The sequence below is a fragment of the Alternaria metachromatica genome, assembly GCF_023757995.1.
Source record: "Alternaria metachromatica strain BMP 0045 chromosome Unknown scaffold_1, whole genome shotgun sequence".
NCBI classification, from domain to species: domain Eukaryota; kingdom Fungi; phylum Ascomycota; class Dothideomycetes; order Pleosporales; family Pleosporaceae; genus Alternaria; species Alternaria metachromatica.
The window spans coordinates 116,519-136,235 of record NW_026055492.1 but is presented as its reverse complement, the minus strand read 5'-3'; the positions used below and the strand labels follow the sequence as shown (position 1 = coordinate 136,235).

General features: G+C 53.0%; 9 protein-coding genes across 9 annotated transcripts; 5 read left to right on the top strand and 4 right to left on the bottom strand.

Moving 5' to 3' along the window:
- Positions 1-556: 556 nt before the first annotated feature.
- J4E83_000035 (uncharacterized protein) lies at positions 557-2,143 on the top strand (the record flags this gene model as incomplete). Its single annotated transcript, XM_049327000.1, has 1 exon — positions 557-2,143. One exon carries the CDS (start codon positions 557-559, stop codon positions 2,141-2,143), a length of 1,587 nt encoding a protein of 528 aa, XP_049193145.1.
- A 329-nt stretch (positions 2,144-2,472) lies between these two features.
- J4E83_000034 (uncharacterized protein) lies at positions 2,473-3,662 on the bottom strand (the record flags this gene model as incomplete). Its single annotated transcript, XM_049326999.1, has 4 exons — positions 2,473-2,603; positions 2,669-2,697; positions 2,787-3,349; positions 3,657-3,662. The coding sequence occupies 4 exons, from the start codon at positions 3,660-3,662 to the stop codon at positions 2,473-2,475; spliced, it is 729 nt and encodes a 242-aa protein (XP_049193144.1).
- A 218-nt stretch (positions 3,663-3,880) lies between these two features.
- On the bottom strand, positions 3,881-6,278 carry J4E83_000033 (uncharacterized protein; the record flags this gene model as incomplete). The annotated part of the gene is made up of 2 exons (XM_049326998.1): positions 3,881-6,214; positions 6,270-6,278. 2 exons carry the CDS (start codon positions 6,276-6,278, stop codon positions 3,881-3,883), a joined length of 2,343 nt encoding a protein of 780 aa, XP_049193143.1.
- Positions 6,279-6,493: 215 nt separating this feature from the next.
- Positions 6,494-10,830, top strand: J4E83_000032 (uncharacterized protein; the record flags this gene model as incomplete). The annotated part of the gene is made up of 10 exons (XM_049326997.1): positions 6,494-6,643; positions 6,715-6,802; positions 6,860-7,120; positions 7,182-7,857; positions 7,906-8,155; positions 8,825-9,018; positions 9,063-9,270; positions 9,325-9,367; positions 9,423-9,778; positions 9,838-10,830. The coding sequence occupies 10 exons, from the start codon at positions 6,494-6,496 to the stop codon at positions 10,828-10,830; spliced, it is 3,219 nt and encodes a 1,072-aa protein (XP_049193142.1).
- Positions 10,831-11,656: 826 nt separating this feature from the next.
- On the top strand, positions 11,657-12,242 carry J4E83_000031 (uncharacterized protein; the record flags this gene model as incomplete). Its single annotated transcript, XM_049326996.1, has 3 exons — positions 11,657-11,769; positions 11,823-11,833; positions 11,953-12,242. The coding sequence occupies 3 exons, from the start codon at positions 11,657-11,659 to the stop codon at positions 12,240-12,242; spliced, it is 414 nt and encodes a 137-aa protein (XP_049193141.1).
- A 602-nt stretch (positions 12,243-12,844) lies between these two features.
- J4E83_000030 (uncharacterized protein) lies at positions 12,845-14,849 on the bottom strand (the record flags this gene model as incomplete). Its single annotated transcript, XM_049326995.1, has 3 exons — positions 12,845-14,243; positions 14,292-14,646; positions 14,696-14,849. 3 exons carry the CDS (start codon positions 14,847-14,849, stop codon positions 12,845-12,847), a joined length of 1,908 nt encoding a protein of 635 aa, XP_049193140.1.
- A 241-nt stretch (positions 14,850-15,090) lies between these two features.
- J4E83_000029 (uncharacterized protein) lies at positions 15,091-16,814 on the top strand (the record flags this gene model as incomplete). The annotated part of the gene is made up of 5 exons (XM_049326994.1): positions 15,091-15,197; positions 15,252-15,423; positions 15,473-15,527; positions 15,966-16,100; positions 16,147-16,814. 5 exons carry the CDS (start codon positions 15,091-15,093, stop codon positions 16,812-16,814), a joined length of 1,137 nt encoding a protein of 378 aa, XP_049193139.1.
- Positions 16,815-17,059: 245 nt separating this feature from the next.
- On the top strand, positions 17,060-17,827 carry J4E83_000028 (uncharacterized protein; the record flags this gene model as incomplete). Its single annotated transcript, XM_049326993.1, has 1 exon — positions 17,060-17,827. The coding sequence occupies one exon, from the start codon at positions 17,060-17,062 to the stop codon at positions 17,825-17,827; it is 768 nt and encodes a 255-aa protein (XP_049193138.1).
- A 219-nt stretch (positions 17,828-18,046) lies between these two features.
- J4E83_000027 (uncharacterized protein) lies at positions 18,047-19,585 on the bottom strand (the record flags this gene model as incomplete). Its single annotated transcript, XM_049326992.1, has 3 exons — positions 18,047-19,342; positions 19,397-19,449; positions 19,507-19,585. The coding sequence occupies 3 exons, from the start codon at positions 19,583-19,585 to the stop codon at positions 18,047-18,049; spliced, it is 1,428 nt and encodes a 475-aa protein (XP_049193137.1).
- Between the last annotated feature and the right edge of the window lie 132 nt (positions 19,586-19,717).

Below are 19,717 nucleotides of genomic sequence, written 5' to 3'. Positions count from 1 at the left end.
AGTTATCCTTGCATGGCACCAACAACTGCAGGGCAGCTGATAGCAACAAGTGATGCTCCTCTTCTCCGCCAGCTTCCATTCGCACTGCCCTGCGCTGTCAATCTCTCCGTCAGACTTGTGTCGCATCTTCCTCGGTCACATACGACGCGCCCCGTCCGCATTTCATTCCACAGCAGGACCACCCCTGTCGTCGCTTTTAGATATACCCAACGCGCCTGCCACCGCTTCTTTCGCTTCTGCAGCTCCTGTGGCGTCATCTCGACAGCGACGCTGGACTTTGTCCGTTTGCTCGACTTACTTTTTCCTGACGAGAACAAATCACTGTGACACATCGAGTCCGGGGATTCCATCGTCAAACCACTACCGCAAGCCACCCGTTCATGGCGCCTTCTCCTCGATAGGTCCATGAGCTGCTTTGGCACCACACGCCGCTTCCAAATACAGCGCCGATACCTACACTAAAGTCGTGCCCTGACCTTGGCCTAGAGCCCTGCAGCCTTGCAGCCATCTACTCTTCAACGCACCGCCCTGCTCCATAGACTCGACCACTGAAGCCATGGCGCAAACACGTGCACCACGGCCTCGCTCGACAAACCCTTCGCCGGCCACGTCAACATATGGATACCACAACACCTACCACACCCACGCCCAACTGCCCATCGGGTCGCCGCCCTCGTATGCTCGCGCAACCGATCCTCAGACCCGTCGCGTCCTAGACGAAAGGACAAGGAGAGAGAAAGAGGCGGTGCGCAGTATCCAGTCACCCCCGCCCTACACCTGCACCGTCGAGATGGAAGGACTTGTTGGCATCAAGCAGGAACTATCCTCGCCATTCCAGGTCTCGGGACATCGAGAATGGCATGATGTCTACGCCATACTTCGAGGCACGCAGTTGAGCATACACCGCATAAAGTACCCGCGTCTCCTCAGCAAGAACAAAGAGCCATGCCCAGGTCGCTTGTTGCGAACCTATTCCTTGCAGCATGCTGAAGTTGGCGTGGCATCTGATTTCAAGAAGACGTTGCTGATACCAAAGTCTCCTTTCGCCCACCTGGTGCCCGCTGTCGCTCGGCCTAAACTGTACGAAACGGATCCACAGCTTTTCGAGCCTGTACGGGAACATGCCATCCGCCTGCGCCTGGAGTTTGAGCAGTTCTTGCTCTGTCCGTCGACCGAGCAAGGCATGCTCGACTGGGTGGAATTGTTTTGCGCCGCCATCGACATCAGTGCACCCCTAGAAGATCGCAGCGAGCCCCGCTACAGAAGTCTTCCTCGAAGGGGCAGGCGTCAACGCATTTTGGACAACGCGCAGTTCGGAGAAAACCTCGAGAGTCTGACAAGTCTAGAAGCCGGCCGACGCATCGTTGCACAACAGGAGCAAATTATCCGCCAACTTTACCCACATCTGGCTGGCACCCGCGACTCGGGCATCAGCCACGCAGCACCTGCGCCAGACCTGGAATTCGACGACTTCGACCCCGAAGACGTTCGTTTCCCGACGCGGCATGCGAGAGAATCGCTAGCACCCATCTCTTCACACGACTACGAGCAAGGTGATGACGAGCGTCCTGAGAGTGAATCATCGTCAGATTCCAAATCGGCACCCGCGATCCGACCTTGCCCTGCGCAGACCCTGCGTTACCGCCGCCGTTGCGCTCCAGTGTTGCTTGCTTCTTCTCCACGTGTCAGCGACGTAGTCTTTGGAAAAGGCCAACGCTTCCGCATTAGCGTCAAGGCGCACATGCTCGTCGACTATACCCCGCACCCACCCCGTTACGACGTACATGGTTTCGCGAGGTCCAAACGCTCTGCAAGGCTTACAACGATCCACAGCTCACCAACAGCCACCGCAGACAAAACTGAATCCGCTGCTGCCTCATCAGAGAGACCCAGCTCGCCTATTCGTGGTGTCAGTGATGATTCCATCACGTCAATCACTTTCGGCGAAGACCTAGGCCCTATGCGCTCCAAGTCAAACAGCGATGCTACAGGCCCATCAGGCCCACCATCGCCGTCTGGCATGTCGCAAACAAAGATGGATACCGCGCGTCAACTGAAGACGTTAGGAAAGCGACGAGCGAGCGAGGACAGTCGCGAGACAGGCCTGAGCGCCGTCACAATTGGTGCCGGCTTGATGATCTGAGCATCCATCATACATTTCATCTACACATACTCTCTTATGTCTTGCTGCATCACTGGGCGTCAACCGAGCCTACACTCGGCTTAGAGGGACCACTACTTTTCTTTTTAGCGTTTGCACTGGTGTCATAAGCCGGAAGGAGGATATACCCATTTTACTTTGTACGGCATATAACGAGAGCGTTTGCGTTGGGCTAGCAGTCGTAGTCGACGGCAGCGGGTCGTCTGTATATAGGCCATGCTGACATTAATCAAATTCATCTATAGAAATGACCCGTGCATGTAATCTTTCCATAGCTCCACCTCTCAAGCAAAGTCGCGATCCTGACACGTCTAAAACTTGACATAGCCCTTGTCCTTGACAAACGTAGCTAACCACGGTACATCCCTTTCTTGCTGCACCAACTGCCCATAGAATGCGCCGTGCGCAGGGCCATCTACACCGTTTAGCATGGGTGCACCATCTGCAAATGTAAAGTTATGAAGTCAGTGTATCTCTCATATGCAGTTTGTATAGTCATTTTCTTACCATGCTGTCGTTGGTCTGCATAGAAGAACCTATAACCCGATATTAGCAGAACATCCCATGTCCAACCCACACGTTGACAGCAAGAGAAGTGTTGCGTAGAGGGGAAAAAACAACTCACCGATACCCCTTCTCCTTGTACAAAGCATCTGCCATGCCAACCCAATGCGCACTCGCGCTCTTTCCCACACCCAGTGTCAAGAACAGCGGGACAGGCGCAATGGTCTGATTCAGCGTATTGCCAGTGTAGATAAACGTCTTCTTATCCCCTGCATGCTCCTCCCCCATGCTTTCCCAGCTCTTGACCGCTTCCTGCGCTGCTACATACGGACTCACGGTATTGACATTCAGGTCTTTGGCAAATTGGTCCTGGGATATGGATAGCACGCTCTCTTCCACAGGGGGAGGCGTCAGCGCGGCAGCGTTCCAGACCACAACGCTGGGCGATGTGCCGTACTCTTTTAGCACGAGCGAGAAGAGGTTGGGAATGGATGTTGGCGCCGTGAAATCGGCTTTCAGGGTGAGGATGCCCGTGTCGGGGTTGATGCTGTTCGTGCCGGATCGGGAGGCAGTTGCAACGCGGTAGTTCAGGATGGTGAATGAGGTGCTTATGGCTAAGCCTACATTGGGGCCTGCGCCGAGAATGAGGGCGACGGGTTTGGTGGACATGATGTTGGATTGATGCTGCCCAGGTGCGTGAGACGGTACGATGAGACAAGAGACAAATGGGGCCAAGATACAGAAGCGGTTGGTGGTCCTATTGAAGATGCATGTGCCCTCCGTTGATACTTATATGCAGTGGGACGGACAATCAGGCAGCCTCCCATCCATCCGCCAGCTTCCAGAGTCCCGTTGCATTTATAATCTGTGCTGCATACCTGTATGTCAGCACAATCACCCCGGACTTTGCTTTCGTACATTCTCGCTCTTTGCCAGTCGTTGAGTAGGTGAGAAGCCAAGAGGACGAATCCAGAAGGAGGACGTCGGGAACGTGCATGAAGAGTTACAAACAGGACGTAATCGGTGCCAAGCGAAGACTTACCAATCAACATGACTTGGCGAATCGGGATATTTGGCCGTTTGGTAGGTTGAAATGCAACGGAACTGTGCCGCGCAGGAAGCGAAATGGAAGAGAACTTGAACTGAGCGGCAATTCTCTGAATCCGCGGAATCGGCCATATCGTACAATACACCACTCATACCTATAGTCACCATTCATACGTCATCCAAGTCATAAGCATCGTGCTCAACCCTCTGCTTCCTCCCTTTCCTTCCCTTGCTACCCCGAATTTTCCGATCCGCAGTATACCGTCCATCGCGGTCACCAACCAACAACCTCCCTCCCTTGCCAAGCACCTTTGCGGGACCTTCCTCGACGGTCCTTCCATCTTTCTCACCAACACCTATTTCGATAGTGACTTGCTTCGCCTTCTTGACTTTCCTGCCCTTTTTGTCGAATTCGTCGTTTGGCCGGCCTAGACGTACGTTGCGTGGTATCCGCGTCTTTGCGCCGAGGGCCCAGAGGTCGCCCCAGCGGACTTTTCGCGCGTCGCGGTAAGCTTGCTTGCTGAAGGAGCGTGGGACGGTCCAGCGCTCTAGCGTGCCAGCAGGTGTGCACACATCTAAGATGATATGGCCTCTGCGCTTAAGTGCGGGGAGCACAAGACGTGGGAAGGTGAGTGGATTAACGTCGGTAGATGAGGACATGACGGGCTCTTCGGTTCCTGGGTCTGATGATGGGCGCCATTCGTGCCCTTCAAAAGCTGCGGCGGTTGATGCTTCACCTTGCACGAACCCTTTGCCGAGGATGTCATATTGTGGAAGGCGCTGGTCGCGTCCACGCTGGACGGCTAGGTAGCTGAACTGCACATCCTCATGGTTCTTGTCTTTTGCATTCAAGATACGTTGAAGGTATGGAGGGCGGATGTACCGCTGATTGAAGAAACAAAAGTCCTTCCTTCCTTGGCTCACACCTGTAGACTGATACATCGGGCACGTGCTGTGATTTGTGCATGGTGCAACGATCATTCCCGTCTCCTTCTCAGAGAATCTAGTCTCTTCGTCCGGTTTTGACACCTGAGATTCGAGTAGCGTCTCGATAGTTTCTGAGCCGGGAGAAGATATGTGTTTGTTTAGAAGGTACGAACGGGCAGCGGCTACAACTTCAAAGCCTCGTGGTAGGCCTTTCTCAATGAGGATGAGAACACCACCCTTGGGGTTCAGAAGAGACCAGTATTTTTCGACTTGCTCTCTGCGAAGATAGTCTTGTCGGATGGGCCAAAGTGTATGTGGCGCAATGATGACGTCATAGAACTTGCGCGGTTGCTGCGTGTTTGCATCGTCGGCCGCTGTCACAGTCTCTGGCAGTCGCGGGATAAATGTTGTGTTGTCCAGCAACTTGCTTGCACGGTGGCGCAGTGCATCAGATGCGGTCAAGACAGTCGCCTTTCCCAACGGGGTAGCGCCAAGCGACGTGTTTCCCGAGTCCTCGTGCATACGTTGCCATTCGGCCTCTAGCATCTCGTGCCATGCGAGCACGCCGACACCACCAGAGCCAGCGTCTAGTATGGTGCCACCCTTTTTGTCCTGCAGCATGTGTTGCAGCCATCCTGACCCTAATCGGCGACGGACTTCAACCATGGCGCTCATGACACTTGCGTATGTGCCTGGCTGTACAGAAGCCATGTAAACATCAGCCTCGATGTTGCCCATATCTGACTGCGAAGGGTGGAGCGGAATTGGTTTCTGCTCGTGGCCCAAGCGTGCAGGGGTCGTGCTGGCGGAGTGAGGCAAACCACGACCGCCAAAGATACGGTTCGCAGACTCGGCGAGGTGTTTGTGGTTGGCGCGCGTCAGGAGCAGCGCGGTAGGGTCGACGAGCGAGTTCTTGGGCAGAAAGACGGTCGAAGGCGATGGCTTGAAGCGGCCCTCGATGGTCAATGGATGTGCGCGCATAAAGCCGTCTTCCTCTTGCACTTCATCTACGTCCTCCCAGGCCTCTGCTTCCTCTTGTTGCAGTCGACTCTGCTCGTAGATGTCGTCGTGGTATGCCTGCGCCTCTTCCTCCCTGCGCGCTTCCCATTCTTCGGGTGTCATTGTCTCTTGGTCCGGCTCAGCAGCTGCCTCGTCTTCGGCATCGACCTCTTCCGCGACTTCAATCTCTTCGAGTTGGCCGTCCACCCCCTTCCTGAGCAAGACGATGGAACCGTCAGGCCCCTCCTGCTCGACAATCTCGTCGTCAACTGCACCGTCAACGCGTTCCGCCTCTTCGGCAGCATCTGCAAAGACGGCTGGGCCATACAGCCTCTTGTATATTGTGTACTCGTCGTCGGTCAAGTGGTCCCGCGGCAACGTATCGCCGAACTGCTGCCTTGCTCTCCGCGCGTTGACTTCGTGGCTAACCGCGTCGGCTGCCGAGGGAGGCAAGCCTTCAGTATCCCGTGAGGCATGTTGCTGCAATTGCCGTCTTCCAAAGGCTGTAGAGAAGGCTCTTCGTGGCGTTGTAGGCTCCGGGGCGACCAAGCGTAGCGGCGGCGGCGCGTGCCGTGTCTGAGAGGGTAATCTTGCGCTACGCGCTCGTGAAATGGCAATGTTTAGTCGGCACGATGCACATACTGACGGTAAGCCTCTCGTCTTCAGCATCATCGAACGCCGACCTTGATCTTGTCGAGCAATGCATTCTGGCCGCTCGAGGCAAAGTTCGCCGCATCTTGAATCCAGGGTCCACGCGCTAAGCCCTGCCCAATCCAGATGCGTGCCGACATGTTTACTCAGCCTGCGCCCCGCTAGAGATCCAACTATACAACATCGTTTAGTTGTTTCGAAACTATGAACATGGGCCTGGGGTCTGGAGACTTTGACTATCCGTCGCTGAAGAAGCTACTCGACAACACGACTGCTGAAGTCCTACTTCCGGGCGACGGTGAAGAGTACGAAAAGAGCATCGAGAGGTGGAGTGAGCACTGCATAAAACGAGCTGTACGTTCCCCTAGTTCTGTCTTTCTATACAAATGTTTCTGCATCATGTTCACGCACTTATACGAGCAAAGGCTGCTGTAGTCCTAGTCCGGTCCGCCCATGACGTCTCCGCGGTTTTAGCTCAAATACGCGAGCACAGAATCCCCTTCACAGTCCGCGGTAAGCACATTAGAGTACAGCCAAGTTACATGTGAGAGAAAGACTCACTTCCTGTAGGGGGAGGCCACAGCACGTCTGGAGCTGCGTCTATCCGAGATGGCATCGTCATCGATCTTTCCAAGATGCGCAAGGTGATTGTCGATGTGGATGCCGAAACAATCAAGGCAGACGGTGGGACTATCTGGGAAGATGTCGACGTTGAGGCTGCCAAGTTTGGTCTTGCAACTGTAGGTGGCACCGTCAACCATACCGGCGTGGGGGGCTTGACTCTGGGAGGAGGCTATGGTTATCTCACAGGAAAGTACGGCTTAACGATTGGTATGTGCATGAACCAGTATCAATGAGTATTGATAAAGTCTGCGTTACTGACATCTTCCAGATAATCTATTGTCCGTTGACATTGTCCTCGCTTCTGGTGAACAAGTTGTCGCGTCAGCCACCTCAAACCCCGACCTATACTGGGCTGTGCGAGGCGCAGGTCAGAATTTTGGAGTAGTGACGGCATTCACATTCCAGGCTTATCAACAGAGGAGCCATGTGTTTGCGGGGCCGCTGGTTTTCCTTCCGGATAAGCTACCACAGGTCGTTCAGTTCGCAAATAAGTTTCATACTACCAACGACGGCAACCAAGCGATGCTCATGGGCTTCTCTGCCCCACCACCGGCGAATGCTTCGGTTGTAATTTGCCAGATCTTTCACAACGGTAACGAAGAAGAAGGAAACGCCTTCTTCGCCGACTTATTTGAACTCGGCCCAATAGCGAACATGACCGCCATGATTCCCTACCCTCAACTCAATAGCCTTCTTAATCAAGGAGCCGGCTTTGACGGACGTAAGCTTTTCGGTGGTGGCGCTTTCAGACTCCCCATGGACCCAAACTTCGCTATGCAGCTTCACGCTGAGTTCAATGCTTTTGTGGCGTCGCATGAGCGAATGAACGAAAGCATGATGCTTTTTGAAGCCGTTCCTTATAAGAAGGTCATGGAGATTTCCAACGACAAGACGGCTTTCTCAAATCGTGGCGATTACTATAATGTGGCTGTGATGATGAAATGGTAAGCCAAATCAGCACCACAGAGGAGTTAATATTAAAGAGAGCACAGGTTCGATCCTTCACTCGACGACAAAATTCGTACGTTCTCACGAAACCTTCTCAAAAAAGCCTCAGAAACTGCCTCGGAACGGTCAAAGGATGGTGGTGTAGGTCAGTACGGCAATCATGCAGCTGCCGATGTTGAGGCGAACGAGATCTTCGGCGCAAACGTGAAGCTACTCGAGGAACTTAAGCACAAGTACGACCCCGATAACCTGTTCAGTCATGGCACAAAATTGACTCCGCGTCCCTTGGTAGTGGTGAATTGAGTACTCCCACCATATGTGCATATATACAACACGGGATGAAATGTATCGAATCAGATGCGTACAAAATTCAGTCTCCGGTTTACTACTATCTATTTACCACGATGATGCTTTGTTTACCAACAGCTCAGTACATACTTTTGTGTACTTTCCTTCGTCTCGGCTCGAGGTCGGAGTTACCACATCGGATATATATCTACACTACACGACGCGACAGTAGCGCCGGAAATCAGCAACCCCTGACGTCACCCCATACCACCGGCCTCTACAATATCACCAAGCTTCTACGCCACACCCAGATAACCCTGCACGACTAACCGTATCCACTCCTTTTCAGTCTGCGCTCGGGAAATAATGTCTACCGATGCACCGACAGTATCTGAATCAAAGGACCAACGTTGTGGGGCACGCGATCCACGGAGATTCGTCCTACACGTGCTTAAAACCGAGCGTGCAGACTCTATCAAAATCGCGAAGTTCGCCGCATGCAAGTTCTGTATCTATTCACTTTCCAAGCTTGAAAGCCGGCATAGCGACACTGTTTCCCTCACCACAACCTTCTCTATCGTTGAAAAACACAGACGAGTTATATTTATATACATGGAAGTTCACGCCCTACACTAGTAATCATAGTCTGCTACACGTATTTGACAGCATACCCAGTCTTTGTGCACGCCTCTTCTCAGTCTCACGTCACCATGGAAAGCACAAGACGACCACGAGCTCAAAGATCATCCACGTGCCGATCAGTATCCCGACAACGGCGACTCGACAACGCACCATTACATCGTATCTTGTCCAGTCAATTCCCAGACGATCATTCGGTTTATCACCATGAAGATGGCGAGGGAACCCATGTCGACGAGGACGCCAGTTCATTGCACAAGACTGAGACTGAAAGGCGAGACGAGAACTCGTCCAGTGACAACGACGACGGCGGCGACAGCGGCGATGACAAAGGTGGGAAAGAAGTAAAAGACGATACCGCTCAAGAGGAAAATACGACTTACGAGGAGATACGGGGTGGTATTCCATACGAGCGTGATGTGGTGGCACTATCACGTTTAGAAAAGCAAAAGTCTACGCGGTCCGTCAAAGACCCAAATTTGGTATATTCTACCTGACAGACATTGACTGCTACTGTAATATCTAACATACATAAGGTCAAATGGGATTCAGAGTTCGACCCACATAATCCAAAGAACTGTAGGTTTGGTCTCCCCAACTAAGCACAGATAAGTTGTGGTCTAACAGCTGGTAGGGTCCATGAAGCGGAAATGGGCAGCAACTATCATTGTCTCTTCTTTTACCCTCGTCTCGCCAATATCCTCGTCCATGATCTCGCCAGCTCTGAGCAGCATCAGTGCTGAATTCGGCATCACAAATGAAGTCGAAGCCCAGCTTACCTTATCCATCTTCGTTCTGGCGTATGCAATTGGACCGCTGTTCCTAGGCCCACTATCGGAGATCTATGGACGAGTCATCGTCTTGCAGCTGTCAAACTTGTTCTACTTGGCTTGGAATTTGGGATGTGGATTTGCTCAGACATCTGGCCAGCTCATGGCATTCCGATTCTTCAGTGGTTTAGGCGGATCTGCACCATTAGCTATTGGTGGTGTATGTACTCTCTTCCTGAAAAATGCCGTTGGAAGATAAAACGCTAACTGACTTACTAGGGTGTTCTTAGCGATTGTTTCCTTCCCGAGCAGCGTGGCCGAGCCATAGCAATCTATTCACTGGCTCCATTACTGGGCCCGGCTATCGGGCCTATTGCCGGTGGCTTCATCTCTCAAAACACGACTTGGAGATGGTGCTTCTACGCCACCACGATCTTCACAGCAATAGTGCAATGTCTCGGGTTCTTCTTTCTGCAAGAAACATACGCACCAAAGCTCCTTGAGTGGAAGCGAAACAAACTGCGTAAAGAGACAAGCAACGAAGAACTACACACTGAGTTCGATAATCCTGATCGAACGCTTGCAACAACTATTAAAATCGCCATGAGAAGGCCGTTCAAGCTGCTCATCACCCAGCCCATTGTGCAAGTTCTAGCTTGCTACATGGCCTACCTGTATGGCCTCATGTATCTGATGCTCTCGACCTTCCCCAGCTTATGGGTCACGCGCTATGGCATGACTATAGGGATTGGTTCTTTGAACTTCATCTCCATGGGCATGGGCTTCTTCCTCGGCACACAGATCACCGCACCCCTCAATGACGCCCTCTACCGCCGCCTAAAGAAACGCAACAACGGCATCGGTAAACCAGAATTTCGCATTCCAATCATGATCCCTGCGTCTCTTCTCGTTCCAATCGGCCTTTTTTGGTATGGTTGGAGTGCCCAAGCGCAGGTACATTGGATCATGCCTAATATCGGTGCTGCGATATTTTGCGCGGGTGTTATTGTGGGGTTTCAGTGTATACAGACTTATCTTGTTGACAGCTATACACGGTACGCTGCGAGTGCTATCGCGGCGGCGACGGTGCTCAGGTCGTTGGCTGGGTTTGGATTTCCGTTGTTTGCACCGGCCATGTATGACAAGTTGGATTTTGGATGGGGAAATAGCGTGCTGGGCTTTATTGCCTTGGCTTTGGGTGTCCCAGCGCCGTTCATGCTATGGAAGTTTGGGGAGAAGTTAAGGAGTAGTAGCAAATTTGCCGCGGGCTGAAGGTGTCGCAGAAGCGTCAATACCCGCCTCGTAATGTGGAATGCAACACGCGGGGGCTTTATGTTGCGAAATCAGATTAGACGAGAGGGCTAATCGAAGTGGAATACTTGAAAGCATACTAGAATAGCCGCACGCTATCAGTCGTGACTTGAGTTCGTCATTCTAAACACGTTCTTCGTAAAACACAAGTCGTGAGCGACAAATTGTCTCTATCATTCCGCCCTTTGTCCACAGCCTAGCTATGTAGAGCTGTTTTTCCAGCTGGTACTAAAAGTATGTCCGACGCGATGGCCGATGACGCCAACTGCGTGTCCATCTCCGTCGTCAATTTCGTAATGCAGCGATACATTGAGCCAGCTTCGTCAGTTCCACCTCTCAGTCTTCCTAATCACACCCTGGAGTATAGCAATTAGAGCATCCGTAGATATATCCAAGATCGACATGTAAAGAAAGCATCGTGAGATGACGGCTGCAGCTTTATCGTCACCCTGAGCATCTTTGGGGCGTCGGCGACACACCAGCCGGGCAACACTCCAGCGAAGCAGCTCAATGCTATCTCAATCATCCCGCATACCAGAGCGCGCCTTCAATGACCAGCCCAAACTAAGACCAGGCCCCAGTCTTAGTCAAGATCGCATTCTCCTCTTGGTTGAGGTGTCTGACAAGCTACCTAGGGAGTGGGGGGTGTGCGATTGGGACCGTGCCCTAGCAACCCGCGAACTTCCCCGCATAAACACACTTTTGCTCGACCAGTACTTGCGCCGCAGAGGCCGTTACTCTAACAACCTTTCGCGTCGAGCCCTCAGATACTCTACATAATACCGAAATGTCCGACGAAGATCTCGAGCAGATAAGACGCGCGCGCCTGCAGCAGTTACAACAACAGGGCGGGGGAAGCGGAGGACAAGGAGGCGAAGGCGCCGAGCAAGATTCGCGAAAGTAAATACAATTATACACGAAGATCAAGGTTTCTTACTAAGGCAGAGTTACAGGCAGCAAGAGGGTACGTTTTCAGAATCTCTCCTGGCGCAGACATGCATCACTTGACCACACACTCCCCCTTCGCCCACTCGTCCAAACCCCGCCGTCCACTAGCAACCACGGGCTAACCCTTCCCATCAGCCGACCAGCGTTCCTCCATTCTCTCACAAATCCTTCTCCCCGAAGCAGCCGACCGTCTAGGGCGTATCCGCCTTGTCAAGGAATCGCGCGCAACCGACATCGAGAACAGGCTTATAATGCTTGCGCGGACTGGCCAATTACGACAGAAGGTTACAGAAGATCAGCTCAAAGAGATACTGGGGGCTGTAGCAGAGCAACAGGAGAAGGAAGAGCAGAAGATTGTTGTCAACAGGAGGGGAGGGAACTGGGACGATGATGATGAGCTCGAGGAACTCATGAAGGATGTATAGGGAAGCGAGGATAGATAAACAAAGGGAGAGAGACACACACAGATGCTGGGTGTTGCATTAGGCGATGCTTCTGGGACATGCAAGGCAGGTAGTCTTGCGCATGAAAGCTAAGGTACGACTTCTCATGGCAACTTCACGATGTGCATCAAGTCGTACATGATTTGTGACTATTATCCATCTGCCGGTGGTTGTTCAATACTCGCTACTTAGTGCTCAATCATGACGAATGATAACCTGTGGATTAGTGAAGAAGCAAGCACAAGAGAAGAACAACATCAGATGTGCCGTTCGATAAAATCGCAGCCGCAAATGGGAGTAGTACCACCATCCGCTTGGTGCAAACAGTGTGCGCAGTTGAAAAGAGGGTTCGGACGAAGTGAGGCTATAGATGCCGCGTGAAAGACTCAAACAGTGTTCTAATGCTAGGTAAGCGCGGGTTTCTACCAGTATACCATCTTCCGAGTGTTATCTGAGGTATAGATGAACAAGCCAACCTGTCGCAAAGGCCATGACAAGCATTTGCATGTAACCCCCAAATGAAAGTACCGGATTCGATCACAAGCGGGATCTTGGAGTTGTCGTAGGCATTGAAACCAATGATCTCACGTCGCTGCCATCCTGGCCATACCCTCCCTATCCTCCGCGCTCAAGGTATTTGTCTTGGCAGCTTCCTTCCATCTCTCAAGCTGCTCATACTGCTCATACTCCAGCTTGCCTTTCAATAACTTCAACAGCTTTGGTGTGAACTTTCCCGTTGCATATACGACACCATCGTACTGCTTTGCGAAGAGCAAGATAACTAGCGTTAAGAAGAGTACGGGGCCGTCGGAAGCTTTTTGTTTCTTGATTCGGCGAAGCATGTCGTCGAGCATCGATTGCTTGGCAGCAGCCAGCGAATCTGTAGATGGATGGTTGATACCTTGTTTTTTATTGAATTTCTCCAAAGCTGAAGATAGTGATGTATTATCCAGAGGCGTCGTGGACTCCAGCACACTCGAGAGCTTGGTAACATTCTTTCTTGTTTTGCGGCTGAGGACTAGACCCTGCGCTCGTGCTTTGGCAATAGTATCGGGTATAAGGTCCTTGTGTGCGTAAGTTGCAAAGACCTGAGCAAGCTGGCTGTGCACTTTCTGGTCCATGACTGAAACTAAGCCGGCGCTGTATATCCGATATCGGGTGAGCATGCGATCTGTCCAGTACATGGCAAACTCCTCTTCATTCAGTGTTTCGAACGAGGACACGTGGAACCAGAAGCGCTCTTCTAATAACTTCTCAACTGGTTTTTGTTGGAGGAGAAGGCGCTGAACAAGGCCTGTGGGAGGAATCATGTCTTTGATCTTGTCTCGAGTGAATTTCACGTCTTCCACTAGGGTTGGATCGTCGTGTAGACTTTGCCATTGTGCCTTTGCAGCTTCTTTTGCGTAGCCAGCGAGCTCGTCGAGTGCTCCGTCTCGGCGCCTTTCAGTGAGTATCAGAGTGCCGACGCGCACTATCTTCAGCCCTCCAGTGGTCTCGGAGAAGTGAGCGACAATGAAGTTCTTGGCTCGGCCGGCCACCTGCTCCCTTATAGTTGGTGGAAGACGGGAGCCAATCACTTCGGTGACATCAAGGGTACAACCTTCTTGTTCAAGGATGCGTACGCAATCTTGCTCTAACCTGGAGATCCAGATCAGTGATACAGCGAAAGAGTCTATTACCTCAATGCCTGAGAGTTGCTGGAAGTAAGACAATGCGACTTGGGAAGACGGGAAAAGTTCGATGAAGTCGGAGGCGAATCTTTGCACGTCGAGATAGGCAAGAGCGCCGGACTGCAGATCGTAGACTGTGGTATCGCGTTCGGATTCTAGATATCGCTTGGGTGTGCACAAAACGCTAACGTCAGTTTCCTGGATGTTGACCTTGGAAGTAAGATTTTCAGACTGCAAGAGTCGCTCGAGAGTATGCAGAATGAACCATGTAGGGGGATTGTCAGGCAAATCAGCTGGTTTGATATTGAGAGTCCTGTACAGAGTGAGCATGCGATGCATCTAAGGCAAGTCCTGCACTTACCGGACATCATCGACCGTCTTTTGAATCATACTCTTTACTATGTCCGCGATCTTGTGAGCATAGGCCTTAGTGTAGATGTAGCCGTTAGTTTCCAGGACATTATAATCTTGACTGGACAGGAGGAAGTCAAGACTCTTGGAAGAGACACGGTGCTGGGCAATGAATTCGGCCTTGGATGCCAGTCCCTCAGATGACAGGCGAGTGACTATCGTGTCTCGCTCATCTATGGGAATAATGCTTTCCTCGTCCGCGCTGAACAAACATAGCTTGGGGTGGCTGTGGACTAGTTGATGGACAAGTAATCGACCTATGTCGAGGTCGTTGGCCAATGTGGAAACCGGTATCCGCTGTGTCTCTGGTGCATGCTTCAGCAAATGTAGCCAAGAGAGATTACGAACGCTCACCTTTGGTCACGCGGCTTCTGAAACGAGCCTGGACAAACTGGAGCGTAACGAAAGCATGGCCGCTGGAGGACAGCGCAAGCCGCGGAACAAAATCGGAAGTGTCTTGCGGAGGGAAGAGGGCGAAGATGTCCTTCACATCATGTGCGGTAAACATGCCAGCTGGACGTTGGGTAGCGCTGCAGACTAGATTGCCAACATGTACTGTTCAGGAACAGTGCTGTGAGCTCGAACGGTTCGGCGGCGTTGGAGTATATAGTGCAAGGGAAAGCGTCAGAGGCTGGATTGCGCTGATTGGTGGGGAGCGGGCATCGGGCGGCAGAACACCGGGATTGAACAATGTTGTGGCTCATGGTCGAGTGCGCGCAGACATCCAACCCATTCCGCCCACCGCCACCATGTCTCAATTCCGCGCGGCCAAGCTGGACATTGGATGTTTCGCAAAGATTCGCAATATCCGCGACCACACCAAGCGGAAGGTGTACTCGGAGAATGAGCCAGAACGGCATGCGCCTCTGCACCTAATGCTCCCATGGCGCAACGACTGACGACGACACAGACAAGCTCTGCGATACCTGATCCGCAATACCACGCTTCCGCAACGAGTCCGCGCGCAGGCTCAGCTCCAGCTCTCGCAGATGCACTGCTACACACGCTACACCCAGATCAAGAACAGGTGTATAATGGGCGGCAAGGGCCGTGGTGTCTTCAGCGACTTCAGAATGGGCCGAGTATGCCATGGCCTTCTCTTCGCGCGATGCAGGGCTGACGATGCTACAGTATCAATTTCGCGTAAACGCTCTCGCGGGGAACCTGCCGGGCGTGAAGAAGGCAAGTTGGTAGCTGTGCTTCTACGAGAACCCGACTGGTTCCATGTACAATCCCACCTACTTTTGGCTACACATGTAGCCTTGCACATGGCCGCTCTTCGGGCGCACACTGTGAGACATTGCGTGCGAAATCTTCGTGGTTGACCCATCTCACTGTCTACTTTGCCCTCCCCTCGCTCTCTCACCGTGCGAGACACCCTTTCCTAATCGGTTTGCTCTCACCACGCGCTACAAACGACGGCAGCGGCTACCCACCGCGCCAGTGATAAAAGCCGACTTCCGTAGCCATTACACCTACAATCCCTACTCCCGCAATAGCTCTGGCTGCCGTTTTCTAGCAACTCACTTCGCCACTGTCTACGGTCCATAGACGCCCTCAAGCATCTACGTCAGCATGTTCCGCCGCATAGAAGACACTCTGGAACCGGATCCATCATTTCCAGCCGACCTGAACCAACTTGGCTTCTTCATCAACCTCTCAGGTCATGTCCGTATGATCGACGCCCCCGAGAAGGCCTATGTCTACCACGCGACCAACAATGAGCGCGTCAACGAGGTGCGCCGCGAGGCCATGCAAAGTACATTCCAATCTCCATTGAAACACTCGCAGCTAACACATCACAGCCTGCCAGCGCAAGGAAGCAGAGAAGCGCCTGTCCTACCTCGGCCTCGAGTGCATCCACCTTCCCGACTTCGCCATGACCAAGCCCAGTGGTCCACATGTACCTATCCTTGCTCCACCGCCTGATCTCCTCAAGACGCGAAAGCGATTGATTGTACTGGTAAACGACACCATGCAAGATCTAGGCATCCTGGCGTATAGACAGTTGCAGCGGGAACTCGGCATCAACGGTGGCTCAGTCGTCAACTTTGCCAAGGAGATGGTCAAGTGCTCGGACACTGACAACACCGCTGAAAGGGACGCGAAGATTTTCAAAGATGGTCATGTTCTCCAAGACAAGACTACCACTCCTGCTTTGATTGTCTTGAACGCGGGCCAGCTGCTGTACTCGCACAAGTACGACCAGGCCATGACTCTACGCAGTTGGTCCGCCATGCCACGCAAGTCAATCGCCCACGACATGGTCCGCATCCGTGACAACGAGAACCGTGTTCCAGGTCATGAAAATGCCAAGAAACATGTCAAGACTGTCTTTGACGAAGTCATCTGCAACCCCGATCGTGTTGCAGCCGACGCAGAAGTCTACGTCATCGCTATTGAAGACGGAACGGAGAGTATCTTGAACCTGCTCACGCACGACTGTACGTCTCCTGGCCCTGCTTTCACCTGAGGGGTTTACACTAACGTATTGTTATAGTCGGCAAGTATGGTACCCGTATCACGGCCATGGCGTTCATTCACTCCTTGATCGACGACTCCCAAATCAAAGATGAACAGATTCGCGCTTTCATGCATCAGCGCACACGTCAGTGGCGATTCAGCGATCTGACATGCAACCCCCAGCACTGTGTCGACTTACCGACTGACTACAATCGACAAGTCAACGGGCCTTGTTCTGCAGACACACCATCAACCATGCAATCAATCAAGCACATGTCTTGGCACGTTTCGATTCCTACAGGCCCAGTCTCGGCTCTAACGAAGGCTTTCCACAGCCTCGCTCTCAGCGTCACCTCTTCGGCCGGGGCTTCCACTCCAACCGCAACATCAACCTCTACTAGTGGAGAAGAAAGCACAGAATGGTCCTCGGGTCAAGCTGTCATCTGCCCTACCTTCGCGGGCGGCGACAATTCGGTTGGTGAATGCATCTTTACCTACCCTCCCACCCAGCATGCCATTCTCTCTTTCTTCCAAGACGTCGCGCAAGACCCGGTCCACTATCGCAACCCACCTGGCCTCCAAATCTTTACCGAAGCCCCCAAGCCCAGCCCCGAAAATCCTCTTGCACTATCTTCCGACCACGAGAATGACGCTGGGCTCTACTTGCAAAATCTCTTGCCGCAGACGACGTCTGAGCACGCTGAGCTAGATGAAGCTCGCGAGCGGCTCGCCGAGTTACAAGTTGCCTTGTCTGCCTGCCCTACTGATGCTGCAGAGCTAGACAAGGGTCGCGTCAAGTTGGAAGTTAAGGTGAAGAGCATGGAGGCGAAGATTGAGTCTTTAGAGATCAAGGCGCTGAGTCACGGCGGACTGGCCGCGGGTGAAGTGGTCGAGAAGCGCGAGGATTGGAAGCCGCAGGTTGAGGGTCCCCAGGTACCATTTGCAGGGACCATGGTGGATAGTGAACTGTTGAAGGCGGCGGGGCTGATGGAGTCTGTGGATGAAGAAAAGGCTTTTGTTTGAATGGCGGATGGCAGCTCTAATCGTGTAGCGAAGATGAGGGGATGATGGCAAGTCCCGGATGGAAAGGACACAAAAGCGTTTGTTTTTCAGCCATCCTACGCACCACGAACTCCTCCTCTTGTCACGTCAGCACGAGGAAGACGTCTTTTGGCTGCTCGGCGATGGAGTCAGGGTCATCTACCTTATTTGCATCATGTCCTTGAGAATAAGACCACAGCCTCAATCTCGCTTATCGTTGTCCTCAGGCCTAGGTTCAGTACTCAACTGATTCCCGTTATAGAACTGTTGAGGTACATCTCTTGCTCGCTGGTCCGCCAGCGTTCTTACCCTCATCCCACCCGAAGTTGCCTGATCCAGCACAGGATCGTGACTGGGATCCCGGGTAGGTCTGCTGCCCATGATACGACCACCACCGCCACGGTTGTTACTGCTACTACCATCACCACCTTGCTCGTGTTGCGCCCCGTAGCCTATAACGGAGCTGATGGTACTCCCCACGTAGCCAACAGTAGAAGTGAGAAGCCCAAAGGCCCCGCCAACGATGCCCGTCGCGGCTCCTGCTATACCTCCTCCAGTGGCCCCGGAATACGCATCCGAGTAACCCTTTACTGGCACCAGTACCAACGTCGCACTGGGCGCTAGATCAATATCGCCCAACTCGACGGCCTCGTCGCCGGCAGAGAGCTCACGACTGGGCGATGGAGCGAGTATATGTCGGAAAAAGTAAGGAGGCAGTTGTTTGTTGTTGATGTTCTCGTCATCCTGGGTCAATTTCCCAAACTCAGTGTCAACCCAGGACCGCACGTCAGTCTGCAGGGTGGCGGAGCGAGGGAATGTAGAGCGAATGGTGCGGCCATCGAACAAACGAACATTGAGAGCGACGGTTTTGGAGTTGGTGCCTCGCGAGGACGTTGGCACTGGCTGTGATGTGTCGGGGGCTCGTAGTGCGCCCTTGTTCCTCTCCTTCTCGCGTTCTGCTTTGCGCAATTCGGCATCTACTTTGCGCGCTGCTTTGTCGGCTTCTATTCGTGCTTTTATACGGGCTAACTCTTCGGCATCTTCTCGTTTCTTCTTTCGCAGGGCGTCGCGGGCTTCTTGTTGGGCTTTGGTGGCGGATGTGGATGGGAGAGTGGGGTGCTGGGAGCCTGTGGCTTTTTGCTTGCCTGGTGTGTTGGACGTGAGGGTGGGTAGTGAGGTTTCGGGGAGGCCATACAGGTCGTCTTCGGCTGCAGCATTCGCTATACTATTCGTAGGTTCTGGTGTGCTTGCGTGTGGGGGAGAGGTTGGTGCTGCGTTGGAGGCTGGGATGGGATTCGCTCCCAGGACGCGTCGGATTGAGTTGATAAAGTCATTCCTCGTGGCATCGCTCTTGAGTTGAACTTGGAGTTGGCCGTTCTGGATGACGACGAAAGTGGGCACGCTCGAGACATCGGAGAAGGCAGCCAGAAAACCGGCTTCGGTCGAGCCCGCTTCGAGTCGCAGGACGACCGCTTTTTGGTGGAGCAGAGTCGACAGCTAGACATGCATCATCAGCGCGTGTTGTGAAAACCTGGCCGAGTCCCAACGTACCCATCCGCTCTTCAGCCACTCGCCTTCCCACTCGTGGCTCGTGGCGCCGTCGTCTACGCAGCTAGTCAGTCACGATGCTTCCCAGATTCCGATAGTGCACCGTCACGTACCTCGAACGAAGCAGGCAACGAGTTTCTGCTCCTGAATGGCAAGCGCGATTCCGCTCTGTAGGCTGCCTTGGTGGAACATGTTGGTGGGTGGTGGTGGTGGCTCCATGTCTGCACTACCGCGGGGATTAGCCTGGGAACCTGCTCGGCGCGTGGTACCGAGGGCAGACGACGCACGAGCATGGCCGGCGGCCGTCAGCGCCCGCTTCATTCA